We start from the raw sequence: 23,773 nt of genomic DNA, 5'->3' as shown, positions 1-23,773 counted from the left end.
GAGTACAGATGAGCCTTTGAAACTTCGAGGCTAGAATCCACGTACTTCGCATAGTAGGAAGTGCGAGCTCGTATACTAACTACTAATCTGCATACATTTGTCTCTCAAAGCTTCATATTGAACATGAGTGACTAAATTCAGAGTTCCCATAATCACATTGGGATATTCTGACATTCAAGTACACATCACCTACGCATAACACATGGAGTATAAGTGAACTATTCGGTGGGCCTGAGCCTGAGGCTATCTTTTAACATTAAAAGATTCACTAAAAAGATATTCTTACACAAGTACTGGCACATACACCCGAGAAGAGAAAAAAAAGTCACAATGTGCCAAGAAGGCAATAAATACAAAAAAAAAGAGGGGGGCTTTTCACCCGCCTCGAACCATCCATGTGATGGCCAAACCCCAGCCAGCAACAAACACAGCCGTCAAGATACCGGCGCCAGCCCGATCCGCCGTAGTGACCGGGTGTATTTGAGGAATCACATCGGAGCTATTCGTACCAGCACTGGGATTGCTTTTTGAGGTACCACCAGTATCAGAGGTGAAAGGCGCCTTATTCTTGAACGGCACCAGAAGCGAATTGAAAATTCCCAATACAGCCATTTGCTGCTCTAGCCCGTCGGTACCATCCCAGCTTTGTGTGTACCACTTCGTTCCGCAATGAGAACCATCGGAGAGACCAGTGCAGGCCAGGGCAGCAGCCTGTGCTGAGGTCTTCAGTTTTGGCATCACCAAATCCGAGGTGCCGGGTACGATTGTGGTCATGAATGCAAGCCAAGAAGAGAAATAGGCTTTAAAGGTGATTTGGTTCCGATCGCATTTTCCAGAGGGCTCACAAGTGAATTCGGATAGGATATTACCATCGGCGTTGTCGTAGGTCTTGCCTGTCGGGTAGAATTGGTCTGAAACCCCAAGTAAGCCAACAATACCGTCTTTCCATTTCTGAGTCCCGCTTGTCTGCAATATTGTTAGCTATTTATTTGCGATTTCATGAGCCATATTTGCCTAGCGTAAAACATACGTAGTTGTACATGTAGGCCGCGCCGCTAATGTACGTCCCATAGTTGTATGTCCACTGATAATCGCCATGATCGGTACATTGGCTTTCGCAGCTCGTACTATCAGCAATGACCCAAGTTTCCCTTAGAAGGGGAGTGCTCGCACTCCAATCCCAGATCCGTTCAGCCCAGGTTGCATATGTCTCATTATTGGTGAAAAGAGCAAGTCGCGCAGCCAATTGGAATAACCCACCGTTAGAAATCGCATTCTTAGTCTGGTAGCCAGACTGATATGGCCAAATCTGCCAGCGCATGCCACCATGACAGCTACTGGTATCCCAGCGGGGCACTTGTGTATTGAAAACACCTTGGGCTAAAGAAAGCCACGACGGCTGACCGGAACGTTCGGGATAATTCAGTTCAGCAGCAGTGATGGCTGCTAATCCCCAGAAAACCTGGTCATCGTTGCCTAGATACTGACTGTAGTTGGATGGGAAAAAGTTATCGTCGCCCTGCTGCCAGTACATGCCATCTTGGACGGCGTTGTTGAACTGGGTGTCACCGGTCAAAAACCAGTACTGGATGAGGATCATGCACATCGAACCACCCTCCCACCATGTGTCGTCTAATTTTCCGGGAATGGCCTTTTCATTGCGGTTATTGTAGTAGGTGATCATGCCGGAAGCGACTGTTTTGGCAGCTGATTTTATTGAGTCTGGAATGTAGCGGTGCCATGTTAGTCCACGCGGCGCGAGGATCTACACCATGTGGGTGGGGGAGTGAGATAGCTCTGCTCTGGAATGCGGGTTACTGACCTGGATCCTCGACATTGAGGGTGATGGCTAGCGCGCCTTGGGTAGCCAGAAGGCCACCCAAAAGGGTAGGAATCCATTTAGAAAGGATCATGACGTCGAAATAGATACAGACATCGAAACGAAATGAGAAGCGAAGGGAGAGAGGGTTGCGACGAGGATCGTTGACCGGGAAGAAAGTGGGGGGAGAAGAAGAAGGATGAAAGTGAAGAAGAGTCTAGAGTCGGCTTAGTGTACCCTTTGTGGTTTGACAGGTGCAAAGTGCCTTGGGTCAGTGGGGCTTAAGGGAGGCAAATCCTGAGTTTAATTATGATTAAAGCACCAGGGAAAAGTTGCGACATTGTACTCATGTATACTATGGACACAGCTGGGTTGTTGGTTCAGAGTGGGGATGATGTTGGGGTTCATTCTAGGATTAACCATTCTCAGGAACAGTAAAAATAGGCAAATCCAGTATTTTAAGGGGTCAGCGGTTCACAACCTTAGGAAATTCACGATCCGTCTAATTGATGCTGCTAAAAATACCCCGATGACGGGTACATTTCCTTCACTCTGTGGGCGGAGCCTGCATGAGACCAGCGGACTTGGCATGCCTCCTCGCTTAAGGAGACTGAGTGCTCAAGGGACCTGGCATGGTGTAGTCAAATAGAGGGCTTGACTCGGAGCAAGATCCCATGGCTTGCTTGATGTTTACATTGAGATTATTTTATATGTCACCTGCATCATCCCAGTAGATCACCCCACTCAATACTCAAATTCCCCGCTAATCCGAACCCAGGAAGGGCCAATGTAGATCTCAAAATTAGGCTTCCGCTTACTGGTGCGCTGCATGAGAATGACCTGGGGGCAATAAGCACCGAGGGTATCACGAGGCATCTATGTACCTTATTAGGCCGGCAGGTAAATATTTACAGGATTGGCAACTGGAACTACCAAATGTTGATGATCCGCAGGGTCCGCAGGGTCCAAGCCTGGGGTTGCATTGAGGCTAGTGCTAGTTGACACCTGACATTATAGGCAATAAGACATCCAGGCATCAAGGCACCAAGGCACCCAACAGATCGTGAAGCCTACTACTCGGTATCAAGTATCAAGCATGTTCTTCCAGGTTTGTAGGTCTGTACTTAAATAAAAGATATATATGTGTACTACCAACATATACAAAATTTGTATCTATAATAGAGAATTTGTGCTTTTTTTTGTATAAGGATCCTAAGCCTTGAGAAAGATACAAGTGTCGTCACCCATTGCATATCATGATTACATTCGGTTTCGTTGACGAGGAGCAGAACGGATAATGTTGTCTACACGCAGAAGAAGCTGTAGTAAGAGAAAAACATGTTAGTATGTGTCTTCATAAATCGTTGATTAGAAAAATTGCAACGGAATATGATCTTACCTCAGCAGCCTCTGAGGCAGATGAAACCACTGCCTTCTTCAGCTTGTAAGCCTCCACCACACCGAGTTCACGCATATCCGCAATACCACCGCCAGGAGTCAACAAATCCAGACCAGAGCTAGTCATGCCGTTGTTGATCGCCTGTCGCAGACGAGTCACCAAGTCGCTCGAATCCAAACCAGCATTGTCAGCCAGAATAGTGGGCAATTGCTTGAGAGCATGGGCAAATGAGTCCACAGCCAACTGCTTCTTGCCAGTGGTGTTCTGGGCAGCCTGCTCAACAGCCTTAGCCATCACCATCTCAGCACAGCCACCACCAAGGGTGATGCGAGGGTCCTTGACAGTCTGGGAGAGGACAGCAAGGGCATCGTGAAGGGAACGCTCGGCTTCATCCAGCAACTGCTCGGTAGCACCACGCAGCACAATGGTGCAGGCTTGGCCAGCAGCCACACCGGAGAACTTGATCAAAGTATCTTCACCAATAATAACCTCCTCGATCAGATCACAGGAGCCCAGCTTCACTTGGTCGGGGTGGTCGAAAGTGGAGGCGATCTCACCACCGGTAACCAGTGCGAGACGCTCAATGCCGTCGAAGTCGGCGTGCTCAATAGACATAATTCCAGCCTCGGTGAACAGCTGCTCGGGCCAGTTGTAGATCAGTTGTCGGTTGACGAAACAGTTGATACCGTGGGCCTTGATGCGCTCAACCTTGGCACGCATCTTCTCTCGCTCGGCCTTCTCCAGGTCGGCCAGCTTGCCAGTCGACTCGACCTTGACGCGAGCTCCGAAAATCTTCACCTTGTCTGTATCCATGGCAGTGTTGGCAACCAGAATCTTAGCGTTCTCCAACCGCTTGGGCTGGTTGACACCGATCTTCTTATCCAAAATGAAACCCTCATCCAAGTACGAGTCACTAAGCTTGCCACCGGCCTTCTTGATGATCTGGATGTGGCTGAGATCGGTGGATCCCTTGAGACGGAGGACGGCCTCACAGGCCAATCGAGCGAAGTGTTCACGATCTTGTGCCAGAACCTTGGAGCTGAGGGTGGTTTTGGCGATGGAGTGAAGGTCCTTGCGGAAGGCCTCAGGGTCCTGGCTCCGGTCGACGGCAACGTTATCGAGAGCAGCAAGAGCAGCACGGCTGGCTATCCGGTAGCCCTCAATGATGGTCTGGGGGTGGATCTTGGCGCTGACCAGCTTCTCTGCCTCGCGCAGCAGCTCAGCAGCCAGCACGGTGACAGATGTTGTTCCATCACCCACTTCATCGTCCTGAACCTTAGAAATGTTGACCAACACCTTCGCCGCCGCGTTATCGAGAGCAATCGATTTCAAAATGGTGGCACCGTCGTTGGTTACGAGAATCTCTCCGCTTGATCTGTTTTTCCACAATCATAGTCAGCATATAAATTCCCGCCCGCAATGATCAAGAAAGTATATCGATTTTGGATTCCCCCACATACGCAGACTGCAGAATCTTATCCATTCCCTTGGGACCCAAAGTGCTCTTCACAAGGTCACCAACTGCGATGGCACCAACGAATGCTGACAGACGAGCATTTTCTCCCTTCTCCTCGATCACATCGTCGCCAAAGATCTGTGTGGGATTGCCGAATGACGCCTAGAGATGTATTAGCCCTGATATGTCTATAGAATGCATGTGATATAAAATAGGACATTTCCTAACGGAGACATACCATATTGATCAGTGTAGAGTAAACGATTGACTCAACTGATCCAAGCGACTAAAAGGGTGAGGAAGCAATGGGTTCGTCAACAGTGGGGGAGGAGGGAAAGGAGAAAAGTTGGGTGGCCCGAGCTTCTGCTCTTCCAATTGGGTGCTTCTTCCACCGCCCGCTATCTTCTCCGACTTTCTCTCCCTTGACCTTGACTTTATCGCAGTTCCTTTGGCCTACACATCTCAAATTGAAGCTGGCCCCTGATTTTCAAAATGGCGGGCACCGAAGAAAATGCTGCTCCCCCCGCGGCCAAGCGCCCACACTCTGCCGTTGACGCCAATGACAACGGTCCGTACGCAGCTCCTCCGAGCTTCCGCAAATTCCAATGAACAATGATGAATACTGACCACGACAAGCAGATGACGGTTCCTCCTCGGACGATGATTTCGGCCCCGCGCTGCCTACCGAAGCAGCCCCGAAGAAGAAACGTCGCAAGCTCCCCTTCGAGAAAGTCTATGTGAAGGCACTGCCCGAATCCCCGCGCTACTCCAAGTCCCTCATGCACAAGGAGCAATTGTCATTTGTAACAGTTACACCGGTTACCGATTTCGTCATCACTAGCTCTATTGATGGCTTTGTGAAGTTCTGGAAAAAGATGGCTGAGGGTATCGAATTCGTGAAGGAATTCCGTGCCCACTCGAGTGAGATCAATAGTACTAGCGTGAGCGCAGATGGGCGCAGCTTTGCGACAGCGGGAGCGGACAAGACTGTGAAGATCTTTGATGTCATTACTTTCGGTGGGCCGCTCTGTTTCTGCTACTAGGTCCTCTTAAGTACGATTATTGACTAATTGACTACAGATCTATTGTCCATGTTCACACTGGATTTTGTACCCCGATGTGTTTGCTGGGTCCATCGCCGCGGAGCGTCTCTACCACTGCTCGCCGTGACAGACCAGTCCAATAACACAATCCAAATATTTGACGGACGAGGCGAAAACCCCGAACCCTTGCACACGGTGAAAACAATCCACAGGAGTCCTGTGGTGTCATTGGCCTTCAACAATTTGTATGACTGTGTGGTATCTGCGGATGAATCTGGCATGATTGAATACTGGAGAGCGGGAGATGGATCCTTTGAAAAGCCCGACAATGTTTTTGAGCTCAAATCGTCCACAAACCTTTTCGCATTTAAGAAAGCGAAATCCACTGCCACGGCTATCACTATTTCCCCATCGGGTGAGCAATTTGCTACTGTCTCTTTCCCAGATCGTCAAGTGCGCGTCTTTGAGTTTGCGACAGGAAAGCTTTACCGCACCTACGACGAGTCAATAGCTACTTTGGTGGAGATGCAACAGGCTGGAACATCGCCTTATCAGCTCGACGAGGTGGAATTTGGACGACGTTTGGGAGTGGAGCGGGAGTTGGAAGATCAGTCCGTCCGTGATAAGGTCAATGTTTCTTTCGATGAATCCGGACACTTCTTGCTTTACGGTTCCTTGTACGGCATCAAGTGCATCAACACCTATACGAATCGCGTGGTTCGAGTTTACGGCCGCGACGAGCCATTCAGAGCCCTAAACCTCGCCCTTTACCAAGGCCAACCACAAAAGAAGGGCGTCGTCACCGTTTCCATGGCTGCTAGTAGTAACCCACTGCTTCAAGAAGCCGAAGAGCGGGATGCGATCCTTCTTAGCACTGGATTTGGCAAGGTCCGCTTCTACATGTTCACCAATGATATCGATATTTCCAAATCATCACGAGATGTGCAAAACGAGAAACCCAACCAGGCTGCCGGTGCGTCTGATAGTGGCCCTACCAAAGCCAGCGAAAGCGGTACATCAGCTGTTCTACATACGACAATGGGCGACATCCATCTGCGCCTGTTCCCATCCGCTGCTCCTCGGACTGTGGAGAACTTCGTCACCCACGCCCGACAGGGATATTACAACAATACGATCTTCCACCGTGTCATCCCCAAATTTATGATTCAAGGTGGTGATCCTCAGGGTGATGGAACCGGCGGTGAATCCATTTGGGGTGGTGAATTCCCCGACGAGTTCTCCAGCCTGCGACATGATAAACCATATACCTTATCTATGGCCAATGCCGGTCCCAATACCAACGGAAGTCAGTTCTTCGTCACGACAGAGAAGACTCCGTGGTTAGACAACAAACATACCATCTTTGGCCGAGCCGTGCAAGGTTTCGATATCATTCACAAGATCGAGAAGACCACGACGTTCAAAGAGAAGCCAACACAGGATATCAAAATTGTTAGCATCAGTGTATCGTAGTAGAGAAAAGTGTATATATAGATGAAATCATGACCAGTCCATATAATTGATCCGACAAAGAGTCTATGTGCGTTGCATCTAAAAGAAACAAAGAAAAGGGAATCAAGGCCATATGCAAACACAGATCCAAGCTGACCACACCCAAGCAACATTGAACTCGTAAATGAGAGTGAAAAAAGATCATTTTGCGACCCCAAACTCCAAGAAAATGCAAATCAAAAACAGGCCAAACAACCAATCACAACAAAGAAGATAACAACGTTGAAAATAAATAAATGCGACCACCGCAATTTACTCATGTCTGAGAAACCTCCCTCGTTTCCGACGAAAACTGCACACTCGCAGCCGCGCTTTGTTGTCCCGGCGTCTGTCCTTGTACTCGTGGTTCATTCGTCGTAGCAGTCTGAGGTTTAGGCTGCACATTCGTCCGAGAAGTCCGAGAACTGCTGGCAATCGAAGGCGGCGGTAAACTGCGGGCTTGCGGCGTCGGCACCGCAGAGACGGAAGGCGCATTCAAAGCCCCCGAACGCGATTGAAGTGTATTGGGTCCTTTATTCGGAGGCGCAACGAGGGGATTTCCATAAACTTGTCCTGGTCCAAGTAATCGGCCTCTTTTAAGATCGTGACGACGTCGTAACCAAACACCAAACCAAGCTACTAGTCCGAACCCAAGCACTAACACAATGACCATGATAACCCATCGGTAATGTGACTGCCACCTAAGAAGCGAGGGGTTAGTATGTGCTTTTTCTTTTTTTTCTTAGAATAGATCGCGTACCAGCCTTGTTTTTGGTCGGCCATATTGAAAATTGACCTGAAGGTGGTTGAAGAGTTGCAGCAGGCTGCAGGTTGGGAAGAAACCTTGAAACGAGTGAAACGACCAGTGGAGAATCTGGAATGAAGTGGAATGTTGAGAACGTGCACAAACAAAGACTAATGTAAAAGTAATGAATGAATGGGGCTTCTTTAGTGGTCGGATCCCGTCGGATAAAAAAGAATTCCAGTTGATTTGATCTAGTGCAATAAGCCAATTTCCCCTAATCACGACTTGGCTTAGTCCAAGGATGATAATAACCCGGTCCTGGCCGGTTCAATTGCACAAGGTAGTAATGTAAGATCTGAGTATCCATGGATGACTGTCTAATATCGTCATTGTACGCCGTATATGTGTTTCTTGATTCTGTAAGGGGGATTGGGCTGGGCTACAGGGACCGATCTCTTTCGATCGTTGCGCAATTCGGCGCAATCAACAATCAACAATCAAGTTCAAACATGCGGGGCCCACTTGGGTTGTTTAAACGGTCGCCGATCACCCAAGCTCAGCAGATAGATTGACCTGAAGCTTGATACATCCACTTGATACTTATTAAAATTGCATACACAGATCAAATCTACCTTGAAAACGTATTGCACAGTTCGGAATCAATCAGATTAGTCCTAAATATAGGAAAACTCGGCTAGGATGCCTAGGAGACACTAAGTGGAGCCCAATTATGCGAACAATTGAACCAATGTCTTTGAAAACCGGCTTTTGTCGCCCCCAGGTATGTACCAGCTCGGGAACCATCGAGGATCGGATCAGCGAACGATCTTCCTTTAAACTACTCGTATTCGGATCGATTACTTCAGACGAATCATTTTGGAGTATTTGTTTATTTCTTATTTCTGATTTCTTAATTATTAATTATTTTCTTCATCGCTACTAACAATCTTATATACAACAAGATACTCGTGGAATCACATCATGTACAAAAAATTCAAAAAAATCCAACCAACCTGGGAATCAAATCTATCCCCGAGCAACCTTGGCCTTGGAGGTCCTGACTCGGAACAGATAGTACAAAACAATTGCGCCAAAAATGTTGAAAACAAAGTAGCACCAGAAAATACCATAATCGCGCCACCTGTCACCGTAGTAGATTTCTCGGGTAGCGAGGTAATCATCCGCGCTTGCCATGCTGCAGTATTGACAGTTCGACGTGGCGTCCGGGTTGTAAATTGCTCCGCTCGCGACCTCTAGGTACTTGGACATGTAATCGCCACATGTCATGTTTGATGGCGGGTCAAAGACATTGAGTTCAACGCTGCTACACTGAACATCGCGCCCATGTAGTGCTGTACCCGCGATACCAGCAATGTAGTAGGTGAATGGAGAAACTCGGTACATGAAGATCCAGAAACGGGGTAGGTCACCGGGTGGTTGCATGACTCCGTTGAAGACGAAGGAGAGACCGAACATGAGGGTGGCGATCATGGCGGCGAGAGTAGGTTCGGGGATGGAACAGACCACGAATTGGGCCATGCTAGCTGCGTACATGAAGAATTGGCAAATGAACAACAGCACGATCACAGTCTGCTGGGAGGTTTGTCCTGTTCCGAAGACAGCCCAGTAGAAGGATGCCCAGGAACAGACACCGAGAGCGAATTGCCAGGGAACCTCGACTAGAATCTGGGAGATGATGAAGACAGTCCATGAGTAGGTTCGTGATGGACGTTCGCGAACCTCATACAGGGATCGCTGTGCTACCACATTCGGCATGATGGCATTGGCCATTGTATTGAAGATAGTGCAAAGCAAGAAGATACCGAAGAGTGCGTTTTGGAAACCCTGTACAGAGCTGTCCGCGGCATAGAAACTGAAACCAATGAAGAGACCAGACACAATACCCAGAATAAACTTGGAGTAGATGTAGTCTGGTCGACGGAAATAACCTTGGAAGCAACGGCCAAGAACAACCCAAAGTTGAGTCGAAATAGGCATAGCAAACTCGGTATTGTCATCATCGGCATACTCGCTGGAGTGGGTAGAAGATGTTTCTCCTGAGATTTTGGGAGAATGAAGACGGTCAACCTCGGCGATAACTTCCTGCGCTTCTGGGCTTTCTTTCCAGGCTTTAACCCAGTCTACACCGGGGCATCCGTCTCCAGCCACCATGTCAAGGATGTACTCGGCGGGGTTTTCAAGTGTTTCACATGAACGAGCTCCGTTGCGCTCGAAGTAGTTCAAGAGGGAGGCAGATTCCTTTCCAACGTCACCGAAGTAGACAGTTCTACCTCCTTTAGCTAGGAATAGAAGACGGTCGAATGTCTGGAACAAAGTTGCGCTGGGCTGATGGATGGTTGCAAGGACCGCTTGGCCGTGGTCTGCCAGGCGTCTCAGGAATTGACAAATTGTCCAGGAGCTTTGAGAGTCGAGACCACTGGTCGGCTCGTCGAGGAAAATCAAAAGGGTTGGCTTGGCTGCGAGTTCAACTCCAATGCTAAGAAGCTTGCGCTGTTCAACATTGAGACCTTCTCCGAGGGATCCTACGACCGCTTCTGCAAAGTCCTCCATACCTAACACCTTGATGACCTGCTCGACATATTCGTACTTTTCTTGCTTGGATACGGCTCTTGGTTGTCGAAGAATTGCACTGAATCGAAGAGCCTCACGAACAGTGGTAGTATCCATATGAAGGTCCTGCTGCTGGACGTAACCGGTTCGCCGAGGGAAGTTGGTGGCAGGGAGCTTTCCATTCACAAAGGCATCTCCGGTAACCACACCAATTGAAACTCTCTGCGCGAGAACATCAAGAAGCGTTGTCTTTCCAGCTCCAGAAACACCCATCAATGCGGTCAATGTTCCCGGCTTCACCCAGCCATTCACATCATCAAGCAATCTCCGGGTACCCTCCTTAACGGGGATATCATAGTTGAGACCTTTCCAGGAGAATACATCAGTTTGTTGAGGGAGACGAATAGTGTCATTTGTCGGTTGCAATTCGAGCTTGGTAAGATCGGCAGCTCCATTCTCGGAATCGAGACTTTCTTTCAGATACTGCGGCGCATGTCCAGGTCTGAATACCAATGCCTCGGCTTTCGATGTATCGCGAGAGATAAACTCAGTGGCAACCAAATAAACGGCATTGAAAAAGATCATGAAAGCAATCAAGATTCCAAAGTTGCGCCACACATGAGAGTAGTAATATCCGTAGTTTTCAGCGATGAATACGTCGCCACTCACGAAATCCTGACCTGCCACCGAGCCAACAGCAGAGCAAATGAAATTGTCACCGGTACCGTAGCTAGGAATCTTGGAAGAACAATCATAATTCTTGCCGTGGAATTCATTCGCGATGAGAGCCTCGAAGACGTAGAAAATCGGGTTGATCCAACGAATCCAGGAGAACCAGGGGTGCATATAAGGTTGTGGCAAGGTGAATCCAGTGTAGATGACGATACATAGAACCAAAACACCTGCCATTGCCATCGCTTGACCCACTGATTTTGTGAGAGCTCCCAGACTGCGGAATAATCCGGACATGGTCAGAACAGCGAATACCAGGAAGAGGTAGAAGACGAAGAAGTTGCCAGGTTCGCGGCGTAGATTAGCCAGGAAGTATAGCACGATACTGAAAATGGAGATTCGAACGAGTTTGATAGGTAGGTCGATGATGATGCTAGCCAAGGCCTCGGTGAATGGGTGAACGAATGCATAGCCAGCTTGTTTTTCCACTATGGAACGTTGAGCGTACAATTGGAGAATTTCATTGATCGTAAGCAGGGCATTCATGAGGACGGCAAAGTAACAGACACCACCCTTTTGGAAGAAGTAGGCTGATGTGTCGGGGGTGTTGTAGAAGACGGAACCGATAATCAAAGATAGAATCAACTGTACCACAAGCGGGGACATGGCGGTAGGAAGGTCATTCAGCATTCCCTGGTAAGCTCGAACGGTACAGAGACGAATCTGCATAGGGATAGAAATAAGGTAAGGACTGCGGGTACGGGTATGGCGAGCCTGTTGTTCTTGATGGCTCAGTTGGAACTTTTTGGCAGAGTCGCCGCTGGGCGAGTAGTCCCGCTCATAGGTTAAGATCTGACTGCGCAAAGCTTCATATTCAGGGCTCTTTTTCCAGTATTCAGAAAACTCCTTCGCTGAGCGAGGTACTTTCCCTTCCATACCAGCGCGGGCAATACGCTCGTTAGGATTGGTGATAGCTGTCAGGAAGTCTCCTGAAACTTGACGCTCAGGTCGCACCCAGCCTTGGGCTTCAAAGAAAGGAACAGCCCCTTCACGAGGACCGTAGTAGATTTGGTGTCCCTCGTAAAGCACGACGACCTTGTCAAACAAATCGTACATAGATTGGGATGCTTGGTAGGCAGCGATGGCATGGCAAGATTTGCCCATGTCTGCTGCAAGTCTCTGAGATCGGACAAACTTTAGAGCTGATGCAGCGTCTAAACCACGGGTGCTGTTGTCCCAGGCTCCGAGACGGCAACGGCTCAAGAACATTTCAGCGATGCTAACTCGCTTTCGCTCACCACCACTGACACCGCGGACGAAATTGTTGCCCACTTTGGTATTGAAGGTGTGGGTTAGGCCAAAAACAGACATGACGACTTTGACAAGGGTCTCGCAGAATTCAGTCCTGCTCATTCCCTCGAGTCGTTTATGGGGGGCTCGGGATTGGGCGGCGAAAGAAAGGGTCTGGCCCACGGTCAGGTGAGGAAAGTGAAGGTCGACCTAGCAATTTGAAGTTAGTTACGAGTTGATATCAAAAAGTTTCTTTCTATCTCGAAGTGGATAAGAAATAATGAAGATAAGAGTTGACATACCTCTTTGTTGTACGCCACTTCGCCACGATGATATTTGATCATGTCCTCAAACGAAATACCTTGATAATGAATTGTACTATTGGGATCCATTGTCAACCCTCCCAAATGACCAGTAATAGTCTTCAAGAATGTAGTACATCCACTGCCAGGACGTCCCAGGACAAGAAGAAGCTCGCCACTCTGCAGTAAGCCATCGAAGCTCTGTAGAATGCGGCGAGGTGGAACGGAACGACCAGTTGCAGCTCTTGTAGCAGCGCGAAAGGGAACAGTAATGGACGATGTCACAGTTTCTTGATATTGAATTGCTGCTCCCGATCCACTAATTGACAAGTCTTTGAACACGATACCTTGCTGAGGCGCCTCAATTCCCTCCTCGTGCATTTGCCCCAGCACGGTTTGAGCCCATCGATAGTGATCGAAATCAGGGCTTGAGGGATCTAATCGAGGGTCGCCTTTGCTTGCTGAGGCCGACAGGGTGCGACCAAGCTTACTGGAGGCGATATTTGCCAGCTGCTGAATTTCTCTTTCATCTTCGATAATGGTGGCGGTTCGTTGGGTGATAGGCATGAACTCGATGGAGGAGTCATCTCTCTCCATCGTGTTAGCTTCTTTCTCCATATTGGGCTAGATATCCCCGTGGATAAAAGCCCCAAGATTAATGGGAAAATATTGAGCACTACGAAACTACGTGCGGGGACAGCATCATATAAAGGGTCAATCCGGTCTAGATCCATGTTCAAAATTACTTCATTTGTATTTGCCATTCGCCAACGGGCACGGAAACGGAGCGCTTTGACCGATTTTGATGCATATTTAATCCGGAGGATTACTCACCCGAGCCCCTCATAGTCGTTGTTAACTTTTCTATGGACCATAGCCACGAACCACGGCATGGACGCGCCAACCGATAACTGCGGGAAAGTCGGTGGAACGGAGCACCGACATGCCGACACTGTCCCGTCCCGGAGTTAAAAAACGCGGCTATCAGCGAATCCCGCCTACACTTCCTTCTATCGAGCTTCGATCTACAGAATCCTGACTCTTGATTGGCCTGGAACTGTTCCTATTGGCTTTCAAAAGCCACTCGGCCTTCACTGGCTCAATGTTTAAAAAAAAATTCGGTGCTATTTTTGCTGGCTACACATCAATGGGTCCTTGTTTTTCAATACTGTGATCCACTTCGATTGGTAATGTCTTCAGGGGTCTGCTGTCAGGCTGCACTATTAAAAATGCATAATTATTTTTAAGGGTGAAGTTGTCAAACTCGTCTTTATTCCTCGTTTGGTTTTTTTCATGGGTAGGATCGGCCTATCGAGATATGCATGAACAGCGGATGAGGATGCACTTGATCCACTCCGCAAGGTTACTTTTCTATCCATTCCTTCAAGGCTGTGATCCAAATTTTACATATATGACTATCAAAATGTTTCTTTGTTAGGGGCTTTTAAATAAACTAGAACAAGGGGCCAGGATGGCCTGGAAATCATCAGTTTTCGTTCTTTGATTTATTTGTGTGTAGAGGCTAATGCTAGCGGATGTGAGCATCTATCTGATTAGCAACCCGTCGACACCTGCAGAAGTACTAAAATATGAGAAAAATTGTAAATTCATCTTTACTTTGTGAGCAATTATCAACGTCTTTTGGAATTCGCGGTCATGGGATCAAGAAAATAGAGGCAGCAAGTGAGACTGCCTCCCTTCGAAGTTGCCCCTGAGGAAGCACTCGAAATCAATTTGATAACTACCAAGATAGACCCTTGTGATTGAAAAGGATACTTTCCACGCCATAAATGTCTCGCATAGCTAATGATTGATGAAATTTAGCGCTTGTGCTCAACAATCAGGTATTCTAGGCGGGGTATCCAAGTAACGAAGTCTGTTACATAGTACATTGCATGTTCAAATGGCGGGTCCGTGGAATCCCTTTGAACTAGGTAAAAGACTGCTTAAATGTCTGCGCGTCTTCGTTTTCGTTCCTTTGTGCTAAGGTACATACTAAGCCTTAAAACTTTCCAAGTCCACGGGCCTCGAAGCCTTTACAAGATCATGATCGTACATCCATGGATGGATGTGCAGGTGTCTTCCTCCGAGTCCTCAACTTGAATTTTGGAGGGTCTCGGTTATCAGCTTCAAGTTGAATAAAACTTGAATACCTAGTGCCAGTGATCCGTGTCTACTAGTACTACTAGTAGTAGTAAACGTTGACTGCAGCCCTGGAGCTTTTGACCTACACCGAATTACTAAATATTACCTAGTATTAACCATCATAATGCTGATACAAATTCAATTTCACGTTCAATTTCAAGTTGAGCTTGATCTTGAGCTTGAACTTGAACATCTGAAGGTTTTGGAAAAGCTCATTATATGGATATATTTTTTCGGGGCCCACCTGATGGTAATACGAAATCTCAGACCTAAACCTTTCCTTGAGTAGTTTCCAAGAAGTGAATAATTCCCTCAAGCGAATGCCAATGTTAATATCGATGCCCACTGGCAGGTGTATAGTACCCGGACGAGAACACGGCGATTAGGTGCTCTATCATATGATGTACCCACGAGCACCCCCGGCCTGGGCATAATGATCTGGAGGAGGCTTCTGACCAACCAAATCTCAAGATTGTACGATCTGGATAAGCCAGTCAGCTTAGATAATCGGTAAGGCGAGGCCAATGCATAATACTGACATCAAGCATAGATCTATATCAAATCACTAATTATTTCAAAATTTAAAAGCAAAGAGAAAGAAAATTAAAGAGAGCAAAGATAACATCACATTTAAAGCTTCACACCACAAATAACATCTCTTACCGCCGAGATTCTTTGTTTGTCCCCCGAATTTCCGTTAATCCACGCTAAGCTTGGCCGCGCGGGATTTCATGTGGGGATCAGCCAGAGGCAAATAAATGATTGGCCAGTGACTTCTCCGTGTCAGCATCCGGTACTTTGGGGGAATCCTGGGCGAAAGAAAACGTGGACGACAGGAAGGCGGAGCTCTAACTTAAACCCCTCAACTCCAGAGCTCTTTTATCTTCCCCTCCATCCGTGCTGTTTTGGTGAGTGTTGCTGCCACCTCTTCCACCATGGCGACGAGTACAACGACAGCTACGGCTACTAGTACAGCTCGGGCCACTGCACAGGGAATCCTCCAGGGAGGAAATCCATCTCACTATGATTCCTCAAATCCTATTGTCATGTTCATTATCCAGGTAATTTACTTTACAGCTTCGGTTTCATCGGCGGCCTTTTGCTTACAATGTTCGTTTAGGCAGGCATAATTATCATTTTTTGCCGTCTGATCCACTGGCCGTTGTCCAAGCTTCGCCAACCTACTGTGATCGCCGAGATCATCGTTGGTATTCTGTTGGGTCCAAGTTGCTTTGGGCGCATTCCAAAGTAAGTCTCCAAGTTGAGACGAGACTTTTGTCCGCGCATGGCCATATAGACTGTCTACCATATGTACATTTTCTTCTAGTCCGAAGCTGATATGTACCATGACAGGTTCACCGAGACAATATTCCCCACCCAGAGTCTTCAAGCTCTTAGCGTGATGGCGAATCTAGGAATCATTCTGTTCTTATTCCTCGTCGGCTTAGAAACAGACCTGCGCTTCCTCATCAAGAACTGGCGCGTGGCAGCTAGTGTCTCGGCACTGGGAATGATATTACCATTTGGACTGGGCTGTGCCATCTCATATGGACTCTACAACCAGTTCCAGAACGACCCAGGTACCGTTCCCGTCGACTTTGGTACCTTTTTACTTTTCATCGGTATTGCCATGGCTATCACAGCCTTCCCCGTGCTCTGCCGTATTTTGACAGAACTGAAGCTCCTCGGAACCGAAGTTGGTGTCATTGTGCTATCAGCCGGTGTCGGAAATGATGTAGTTGGCTGGATTCTTCTTGCCCTTTGCGTGGCCCTAGTGAATGCCAATAGCGGCATCACCGCACTCTATGTCCTCTTGGTGGCGGTCGCGTATGTGCTATTCCTGACTTTTATTTTTCGACCACTTTTCATTCGCTTTCTTGAGCGCACGGGAAGCATACAGAAAGGCCCCAGCCAATCTGTTGTGATGATGACTTTGTTGATTGCTCTGGCATCAGCTTTCTTCACGCAAGTTATTGGAATCCATGCCATTTTCGGAGGGTTTGTTGTGGGCCTAATGTGTCCCCATGAAGGGGGCTTTGCCATCAAAGTGGCGGAGAAAATCGAGGACCTGGTTGCTATTATCTTTTTGCCGCTTTACTTTGCGTTGTCTGGACTTAGTACCAACCTGGGACTACTGGACAATGGGTTAGTATGGGGATACGTTGTTGGAATCATTGCCATTGCCTTCATTGCTAAGGTTACCGGGGGTGCTCTTGCGTCTCGCTGGTGCGGCATGTTATGGCGTGAAAGTTTCTCTATTGGCGTTCTGATGAGCTGTAAGGGACTGGTGGAATTGATTGTTCTGGTGAGTTCTTGCTCTTGTTGTTGTTTCATTCGGGGTTTCGTTGAGCCCGATGCTGATTGAAAACCTATAGAACATTGGTCTTCAAGCCAAGATTCTAAGTACACGAACATTTACAATGTTTGTTGTCATGGCCCTCGTTACAACATTCATGACCACACCCTTGACTGTATCACTTTATCCCAATTGGTATCAGGTTAAGGTTGCGCGTTGGCGACGTGGCGAGATCGATTGGAACGACAATCCACTACCGCAGGAATCTCGCTCAGACAGCGTTGCCGCCGTGAAGGATCAGCTGAAGACCGTGCCTGTACGGAAGCTTCTTGTCTATCTCCGCCTTGATGGCCTTTCTGGACTCTGTACTTTGGCAGCCCTCTTAACTCCGACCCGTGGAGCTGCCCTCTCGACGCCTCGGACACATCCATCAAAGGCACCGAAGCCAAGTGAACAAACTGTCGAAGAGCCCACTGGGCAAGATTATGATGAGGCAACTGCTCTACGTGTTCATGGTGTGCGACTCATGGAATTGACAGATCGTGACTCCAGTGTCATGAAGGTATCAGCCAGAGACTCTGCCCTTTGGGACCCAGTAATCAACACATTCCGTGCTTTCGGCGAGTGGCATGATATTTCTCTTATGGCTGGTGTATCTGTGGTCCCCGAACATTCATACGCTGATACAGTCGTCAACATGGCCCGTCAAGATTCATCTGATCTACTTCTCCTACCATGGAGCGAGACCGGTACTCTGGCAGACCGTCAAAATGGTCTTGACGTCGACCCAATGAACCGTTTCATGAATGGCGAATATGCCGCCTTCGTCTCAAATGTCCTGGATGGAATATCTGGAAATGTGGGCATTTTGATTGATCACAACACCGATGGACCCGTCAAAAAGCCATCAATGCAGCGTTCCCCGAGCGATTTGGGCATTCAAGCAAGCGCCTGGTCCCGTCCACCGAAAGGAAACCGCTCTCACCATCTTGTTTTCCCTTTCTTCGGCGGCAACGATGACCGTTTCGCACTTCGTTTTGTTCTGCAGCTGGCTCAGAATGACCAAGTCACTGCAACTGTTATTCAGCTATGCTCTTCCCGATCAGACTCACCCAAGGGCACTTTGTCCGAATCATCGGATTTCGCTTTCTTTGAAACTCTTCGTGATTCCGTTCCTAGGGATCTGCAAGAACGTGTTATCTTCCAGTCTTCGCCGGTACAGGATACTATCAGCGATCCTGCCCAGGTAGCTCTTACTGCCGTGCGAGAAGAGTTAAACAAGGGCTTTAACAAACATGGTAACATCGTTGTCGTTGGACGTAGCAGTGGCGCAGATGCATCAATTATCGAGTTGAACCCTGATGAAATTGTAGGCGCTGGCGCTCGTCAGGCGCTAGGCGCCACTGCATCAGTGATGGTGCAGCCCGATAATAAGGTGTTTGGAAGCGTATTAGTGCTACAAGCCGGTGCTAACTCTGTATCATCTGGAGATCTTCGTTGATTTAAGACATTCGAATATTGTGAGTCTAGCTTTTTTATTGGACATAACGCGGTTATTGCTGAAACAATTGTACTTTACATTTGAATAGTATGGATATCACATGTAGAATATCACTTTGGGGAATAATCCCCTACATGAAGGGGCTCTGATTGGCTCTCTTTGTGTGTGTTTAAAATTTCCATAACAGAGTTGCACTTTGTGCAATCTGTCAAATTCTGGAAGATGAGAGACTCGAGGTATGCGAGTTATCCATGAACCAAGGAAGGCTATATTGGCGGCGAAAATCTCGACGAGATTCTGATGGTGGTTCCTGAGAGGAGGAGGGGAATGAAATGATCCCTTGTGAACTTGAAGGTAGTTCACTCTCATATGAACCACCCCGAGCGATGGCTACTAGTTTTCCAAGGATCGCGTATTCAAGCTTGAGCTTGATGCTGTACGCCACCGGTTTGAACATAACTTGTATGGCATAAAAGCCGACGTACTCAATGGCAACGATGGCGACGTCGAGGATAAGGATAATGATGTTGATGATGAGTAACTGGTAAAGGATCCCATGGGGTCGACCCTGTGGTCGTAGCTTTAGCAGCTTGCCAGTCTCCCACACGTAGATACCAGATATTATGAGTTCCTGGAGACAAAATCCGACGAGTTGAATCCGCTCCATGATATTATATCCACGTGCGAAGGTCTCATGGTTTCCCACGGCCCCGTATAGCAATACGCCAATTGGGATTTGGAGGCATATCGCGTCAACGATGATCATACATAGTACACCCCATAGCACTTTGGTATTCTGCAGTACCAGATGGAGACGCGACCATAGTACCAGTGACTGTCCAGTAACCATGGGGATCCAACTGAAGACAATCAGGGTGATGCATAGATAGCTCGAGACGCCGGTCGGTAAGAGGAGTAAGAAATAGCCCAGGCAGTGGGGGATGATGGCGATGGATGAGATGAGCAGACTCCAAAAATAGCAGCCACGGCGCCGCTTGAAGGATACAAAGCATAGGACGATGAGTTCGATAGCATTGTACCAAGCGATTGCGGCAAAGGCAGCGAATATATGTGTGTCGACAACATTTTCCGTGGCCAAAGTATCAACTAAAGCCTCTGCATCCGCGACGGAGGCGTGGTCAGTCGACATGAGCGAAGGGTGGACATCAGGACATCACTCAAAGAGTGTAAATGATGGCAGGGTAAGAATAAAAATTTCTACCCCGGACGAAATCAAGGGGAATAATAAGAGTTCAATAGGAATGCCCTTGCGCGGGAGGGGAGGCGGTCGTGACTGCCGATCTTCAATAAGGTTCCTTCGTATTGGGGAGATGAATGATCCGATCGGCAAAATTTGGAGCTATTGATCATATTGCGATCAGACCGTTGAACGTGCGTCTTCAAAATTTGGAAACTTTGTTGTGCTCCATAATCCTTCTCCGCGGGGCGAACAAGCGGGGGGGAGTAGCGGACGAAGTATGGAGCGGAGTCCCGACTTATGAAAAGCCTTCAAGGCAATGGAAAAGTAGGTATGCAGGAAGCAAGCATAACGGAAGTAAATGACTCATGCGATTCGAGGAAAGAAATCAAAATTTGAGCTTTTTAGCTAGAGTCCAAGCGTTATGACGGCTGGATTCGAGAGTGGTTCCATGGGTGAAGAGTTGATCTCGAGCAGGAAGAGAATCTCTAAGTGGATGTTTGCGGGGAAAGAGAGATCCATAGTGTAAGACACCCATGGATGATCCATGGGCAGCTGTCAAGCAGTACGAGATGCGCACTGGTAAAAATGAACTATCTCCGCTGTATTGTTGAATGGACACATCAAATTATTCTAATGTATGATGTATGTTTAATTGGGCCGGAGAAGTGATGGAGACAATGTCCGGAAGATCTACGTGTTCCAGAATGTATGCATGTCTTAGTACCCCAGCGTAGATCCTCCACAAACGATGGCTATCGTCGTTACGATGACATAGACAAAGTACGAACCCCTGGAGTACTCTAGGCCCTGAATAGTCTGAACATTACTCCATCACGGACACAAACAGTATTCCATACATAAGACTGTATGATGAGCGCCGTACTCCGCACTCACGGCTGGAAGGATTCCAGGCCCCACCCCCTGATTGCACTAGCAATTTTCACCCAAGATCAAGGTGAGTGAGGCTGCAGGCAATCCCCATCGTTTCTTCGCTATTCGCATTCTGATTGGAGTACTCTGTAATTGGCCCTCTTACCAAAAATCGGTATAATTCCCCGGAGAATAAGGGGTTAAGCCGTAAGCCCTGTCCCCCCTGAAACCTTGGAATGGGTCTTTCCGTTTAGGTGTGGTTGTATATACCTATGTAACTCATGCCCACGGCCATCCATGAAGATCCCGAAAATTCAAAGAGGCCATATGCTGTGTGGTGTATGTACTAATGTCTTCTTCACGAAGATGACTAAGATTCGATGTCACGGGAGCCGTCATGTGCCGATCTTTCCCATATTTACAGATTTGACTGTGAAAATGAAGCCAACTCTGTTACCTATTGGGAAATCTTGTCAATCGAATGTCAAAATAAATTCTGTTCCATTGTATCCCTTGATTTCAGTCTCAGGTCACCTACCTACGCCATGGAATCCGTAAAGAAATTATCAAGATTTGAGGCTGTTACGATTCTAGATCGAATGACGTCAGGAATCTCGATCGTTCTCGATCGATGACATCCTGTGCATTCTTAGAGCTTAAAAGGACACAATGCTTCTTCAAACAAACATCTAAGTGATGCGCTCGCAAGTTTTTGTTCTACCACGTCTCATTTCCCCTTTTCGCCCTTGCATTTCACCCCGATTCCATAGCCTCACAGCTTCAATGGCACCTAGCAAACGAAAAGTATCCAAACACGATAGCTCCGGGTCGGACGCCGAACACGATGCCGGAGCCCCTGAACCACCTCGCAAAAAAGAGCGAAAGGCCGACCTGAAGATGCCGCATCCAAAAGCTCAAGAGACCGAGGATTTTGGCATTGTCTTACGCGACTTCTATCCTCCTGAAATGGGAAATGAGCGCTGTCAGGCCTACAATGATGGAACCCTCGAACGCCCTATTACGACTTTGGAGAATGCGTGTAGCGAAACTGCAGAGAGTCGCAACTCCACACAAATAGGCAAAGCAGTGGTTCATTGGTTTAGGAGTGACCTGCGTCTACACGATAATCGGGCCTTACGCAAGGCTTTTGAGATTGCGCAAGACAACCAGGTGCCCTTGATTTGCCTCTATATTTTGTCGTCGGAAGATCTGACGGCTCATCTTATCAGCCCGGCGCGGGTGGATTTCACTTTGCGCACCCTGGAACGGCTTCAGCGAGACCTTGCCGAACTTGATATCCCGCTCCATATGGAAACACAGGCGCACAGGAAGCACATCCCAGGTCGTGTTGTGGAATTGCTACAAAAGTGGGAGGCCAATCATCTTTGTGCGAATATGGAATATGAAGTAGATGAGCTACGTCGTGATGCCAAACTTGTGCATTTGTGTGCTAAGAACAACATTGATTTTACTCCTTCACATGACACATGTGTTGTCCCGCCCGGAGCCTTGAGCACCCAGCAAGGCAAACAATATGCCGTATACACACCCTGGTATCGGTCATGGCTGGCTTTCTTGAAAGAAAACCCCGACTACTTGGAACTATCAGATGAGCCTGGTTCCAATCCTGGCAATGCGCGACAAAACTTCACAAGCCTGTTTGATTGCGAACTTCCTGCTGTGCCAGAGAGCAAGAAGCTTGCTAAAGAGGAAGAAAAGCGACTGCAGAAGCTATATCCAGCTGGTGAACACGAGGCTTTCCAGAGGCTAGAGAAGTTTTTGGAAGAGAAGGGCCGCCAATATGAGGAAAAACGCAACATCATGGCTAGCCAACATACATCTATCCTCAGCCCTTACTTTGCATCGGGAGCTCTCAGCACGCGAACCGCGGTTGTAGCTGCGAAGGCAGTAAACAATAATCAATTAGACCGATATGACCAGGGTTACATTACTTGGATCAGTGAGGTTGCCTGGCGTGATTTCTATAAGCACGTCCTTGCGCATTGGCCTTTTATTTGGTAAGTCCGACCCCCCCAGTAAGAAATGAATTCAAACTAACCAAAGCGACAATAGTATGAACAAGTGTTTCAAGCCAGAACACACCAATATTGAGTGGGAATACGATTCAGACCAATTTCAAGCGTGGTGCGATGGAAAAACTGGATTTCCTATTGTGGACGCTGCGATGCGTCAACTCAGCCATTCAAAATGGATGCACAACCGAACCCGAATGGTGGTCTCATCCTTCTTGTCCAAGGACCTCTTGATTGACTGGCGTCGCGGAGAGCGCCATTTCATGGAAAACCTGGTTGACGGAGATTTTGCGTCGAACCATGGAGGGTGGGGATTTGGTTCTAGTACAGGCGTTGATCCGCAGCCCTACTTTCGAATCTTTAATCCCCTCCGACAAAGCGAGCGTTTCGATCCAGACGGAGAATACATTCGGCAATGGGTGCCGGAACTACGAGATGTAACCGGCAAAGCTATCCACGACCCCTATGAACGAGGATCTGGGTCAATCGCTGAGAAAAACGGCTACCCCCGACCCATCGTGGACCATGCCGCCAGCCGTGAGCGCGCATTAGAGCGGTACAAGAAGGCTTTGCAAAAATAATCACTTTGAGTATCTCCAAGGAGATATCGCCATTTACTTCATAATAGATAGTATTAATTCTACATGTTCTACAGCTACAAATGTTGATGCCCAAACGATAGTTATTGCCTGCGCCCGTTGACTATCGGCATGGTTTAAATTTAAGCCTCTCGTCTAGGAATAGAAAGATCGTCCGGTTTGTCTTAGGCTTGTGAAATCTAACTGGTCTCTTCCCAAGGTTTCAGATGCTGCATACACATGTTACCAGTTCAACAGTGAACCATGGGGACTAGTGCAAGCGCTTCGGGCAGCGCAAACCCTCCGACAAACCCCCGGCATATGTGATTGGTCGCCGCACTAAGACATGCACTCCACAAAT

At 47.9% G+C, this 23,773-nt stretch overlaps 8 protein-coding genes across 8 annotated transcripts; 3 read left to right on the top strand and 5 right to left on the bottom strand.

Annotated features, from left to right (window-relative positions):
• Positions 1 to 375: 375 nt before the first annotated feature.
• Positions 376 to 1,913, bottom strand: N7478_006036 (glycoside hydrolase family 76 protein; the record flags this gene model as incomplete). The annotated part of the gene is made up of 3 exons (XM_056922250.1): positions 376 to 981; positions 1,031 to 1,722; positions 1,823 to 1,913. The coding sequence occupies 3 exons, from the start codon at positions 1,911 to 1,913 to the stop codon at positions 376 to 378; spliced, it is 1,389 nt and encodes a 462-aa protein (XP_056780287.1).
• A 1,166-nt stretch (positions 1,914 to 3,079) lies between these two features.
• N7478_006035 (chaperonin-containing T-complex subunit CCT2) lies at positions 3,080 to 4,915 on the bottom strand (the record flags this gene model as incomplete). Its single annotated transcript, XM_056922249.1, has 4 exons — positions 3,080 to 3,139; positions 3,219 to 4,593; positions 4,679 to 4,836; positions 4,913 to 4,915. The coding sequence occupies 4 exons, from the start codon at positions 4,913 to 4,915 to the stop codon at positions 3,080 to 3,082; spliced, it is 1,596 nt and encodes a 531-aa protein (XP_056780286.1).
• A 251-nt stretch (positions 4,916 to 5,166) lies between these two features.
• On the top strand, positions 5,167 to 7,190 carry N7478_006034 (WD40 repeat domain-containing peptidylprolyl isomerase; the record flags this gene model as incomplete). The annotated part of the gene is made up of 3 exons (XM_056922248.1): positions 5,167 to 5,242; positions 5,311 to 5,691; positions 5,755 to 7,190. 3 exons carry the CDS (start codon positions 5,167 to 5,169, stop codon positions 7,188 to 7,190), a joined length of 1,893 nt encoding a protein of 630 aa, XP_056780285.1.
• Positions 7,191 to 7,485: 295 nt separating this feature from the next.
• On the bottom strand, positions 7,486 to 7,991 carry N7478_006033 (uncharacterized protein; the record flags this gene model as incomplete). Its single annotated transcript, XM_056922247.1, has 2 exons — positions 7,486 to 7,909; positions 7,969 to 7,991. The coding sequence occupies 2 exons, from the start codon at positions 7,989 to 7,991 to the stop codon at positions 7,486 to 7,488; spliced, it is 447 nt and encodes a 148-aa protein (XP_056780284.1).
• Positions 7,992 to 8,979: 988 nt separating this feature from the next.
• N7478_006032 (uncharacterized protein) lies at positions 8,980 to 13,406 on the bottom strand (the record flags this gene model as incomplete). The annotated part of the gene is made up of 2 exons (XM_056922246.1): positions 8,980 to 12,696; positions 12,789 to 13,406. 2 exons carry the CDS (start codon positions 13,404 to 13,406, stop codon positions 8,980 to 8,982), a joined length of 4,335 nt encoding a protein of 1,444 aa, XP_056780283.1.
• A 2,462-nt stretch (positions 13,407 to 15,868) lies between these two features.
• N7478_006031 (Kha1p) lies at positions 15,869 to 18,730 on the top strand (the record flags this gene model as incomplete). Its single annotated transcript, XM_056922245.1, is given in 4 exon segments — positions 15,869 to 15,994; positions 16,011 to 16,181; positions 16,261 to 17,238; positions 17,309 to 18,730. The coding sequence occupies 4 exon segments, from the start codon at positions 15,869 to 15,871 to the stop codon at positions 18,728 to 18,730; spliced, it is 2,697 nt and encodes an 898-aa protein (XP_056780282.1).
• A 208-nt stretch (positions 18,731 to 18,938) lies between these two features.
• N7478_006030 (uncharacterized protein) lies at positions 18,939 to 19,880 on the bottom strand (the record flags this gene model as incomplete). Its single annotated transcript, XM_056922244.1, has 1 exon — positions 18,939 to 19,880. The coding sequence occupies one exon, from the start codon at positions 19,878 to 19,880 to the stop codon at positions 18,939 to 18,941; it is 942 nt and encodes a 313-aa protein (XP_056780281.1).
• A 1,704-nt stretch (positions 19,881 to 21,584) lies between these two features.
• N7478_006029 (deoxyribodipyrimidine photo-lyase PHR1) lies at positions 21,585 to 23,415 on the top strand (the record flags this gene model as incomplete). The annotated part of the gene is made up of 2 exons (XM_056922243.1): positions 21,585 to 22,819; positions 22,875 to 23,415. The coding sequence occupies 2 exons, from the start codon at positions 21,585 to 21,587 to the stop codon at positions 23,413 to 23,415; spliced, it is 1,776 nt and encodes a 591-aa protein (XP_056780280.1).
• Between the last annotated feature and the right edge of the window lie 358 nt (positions 23,416 to 23,773).

The sequence above is a fragment of the Penicillium angulare genome (genome assembly GCF_028827245.1).
Source record: "Penicillium angulare strain IBT 27051 chromosome Unknown utg000004l_segment0_segment0, whole genome shotgun sequence".
Lineage (NCBI taxonomy): Eukaryota > Fungi > Ascomycota > Eurotiomycetes > Eurotiales > Aspergillaceae > Penicillium > Penicillium angulare.
This window is presented reverse-complemented; position numbering and strand designations above follow the sequence as displayed.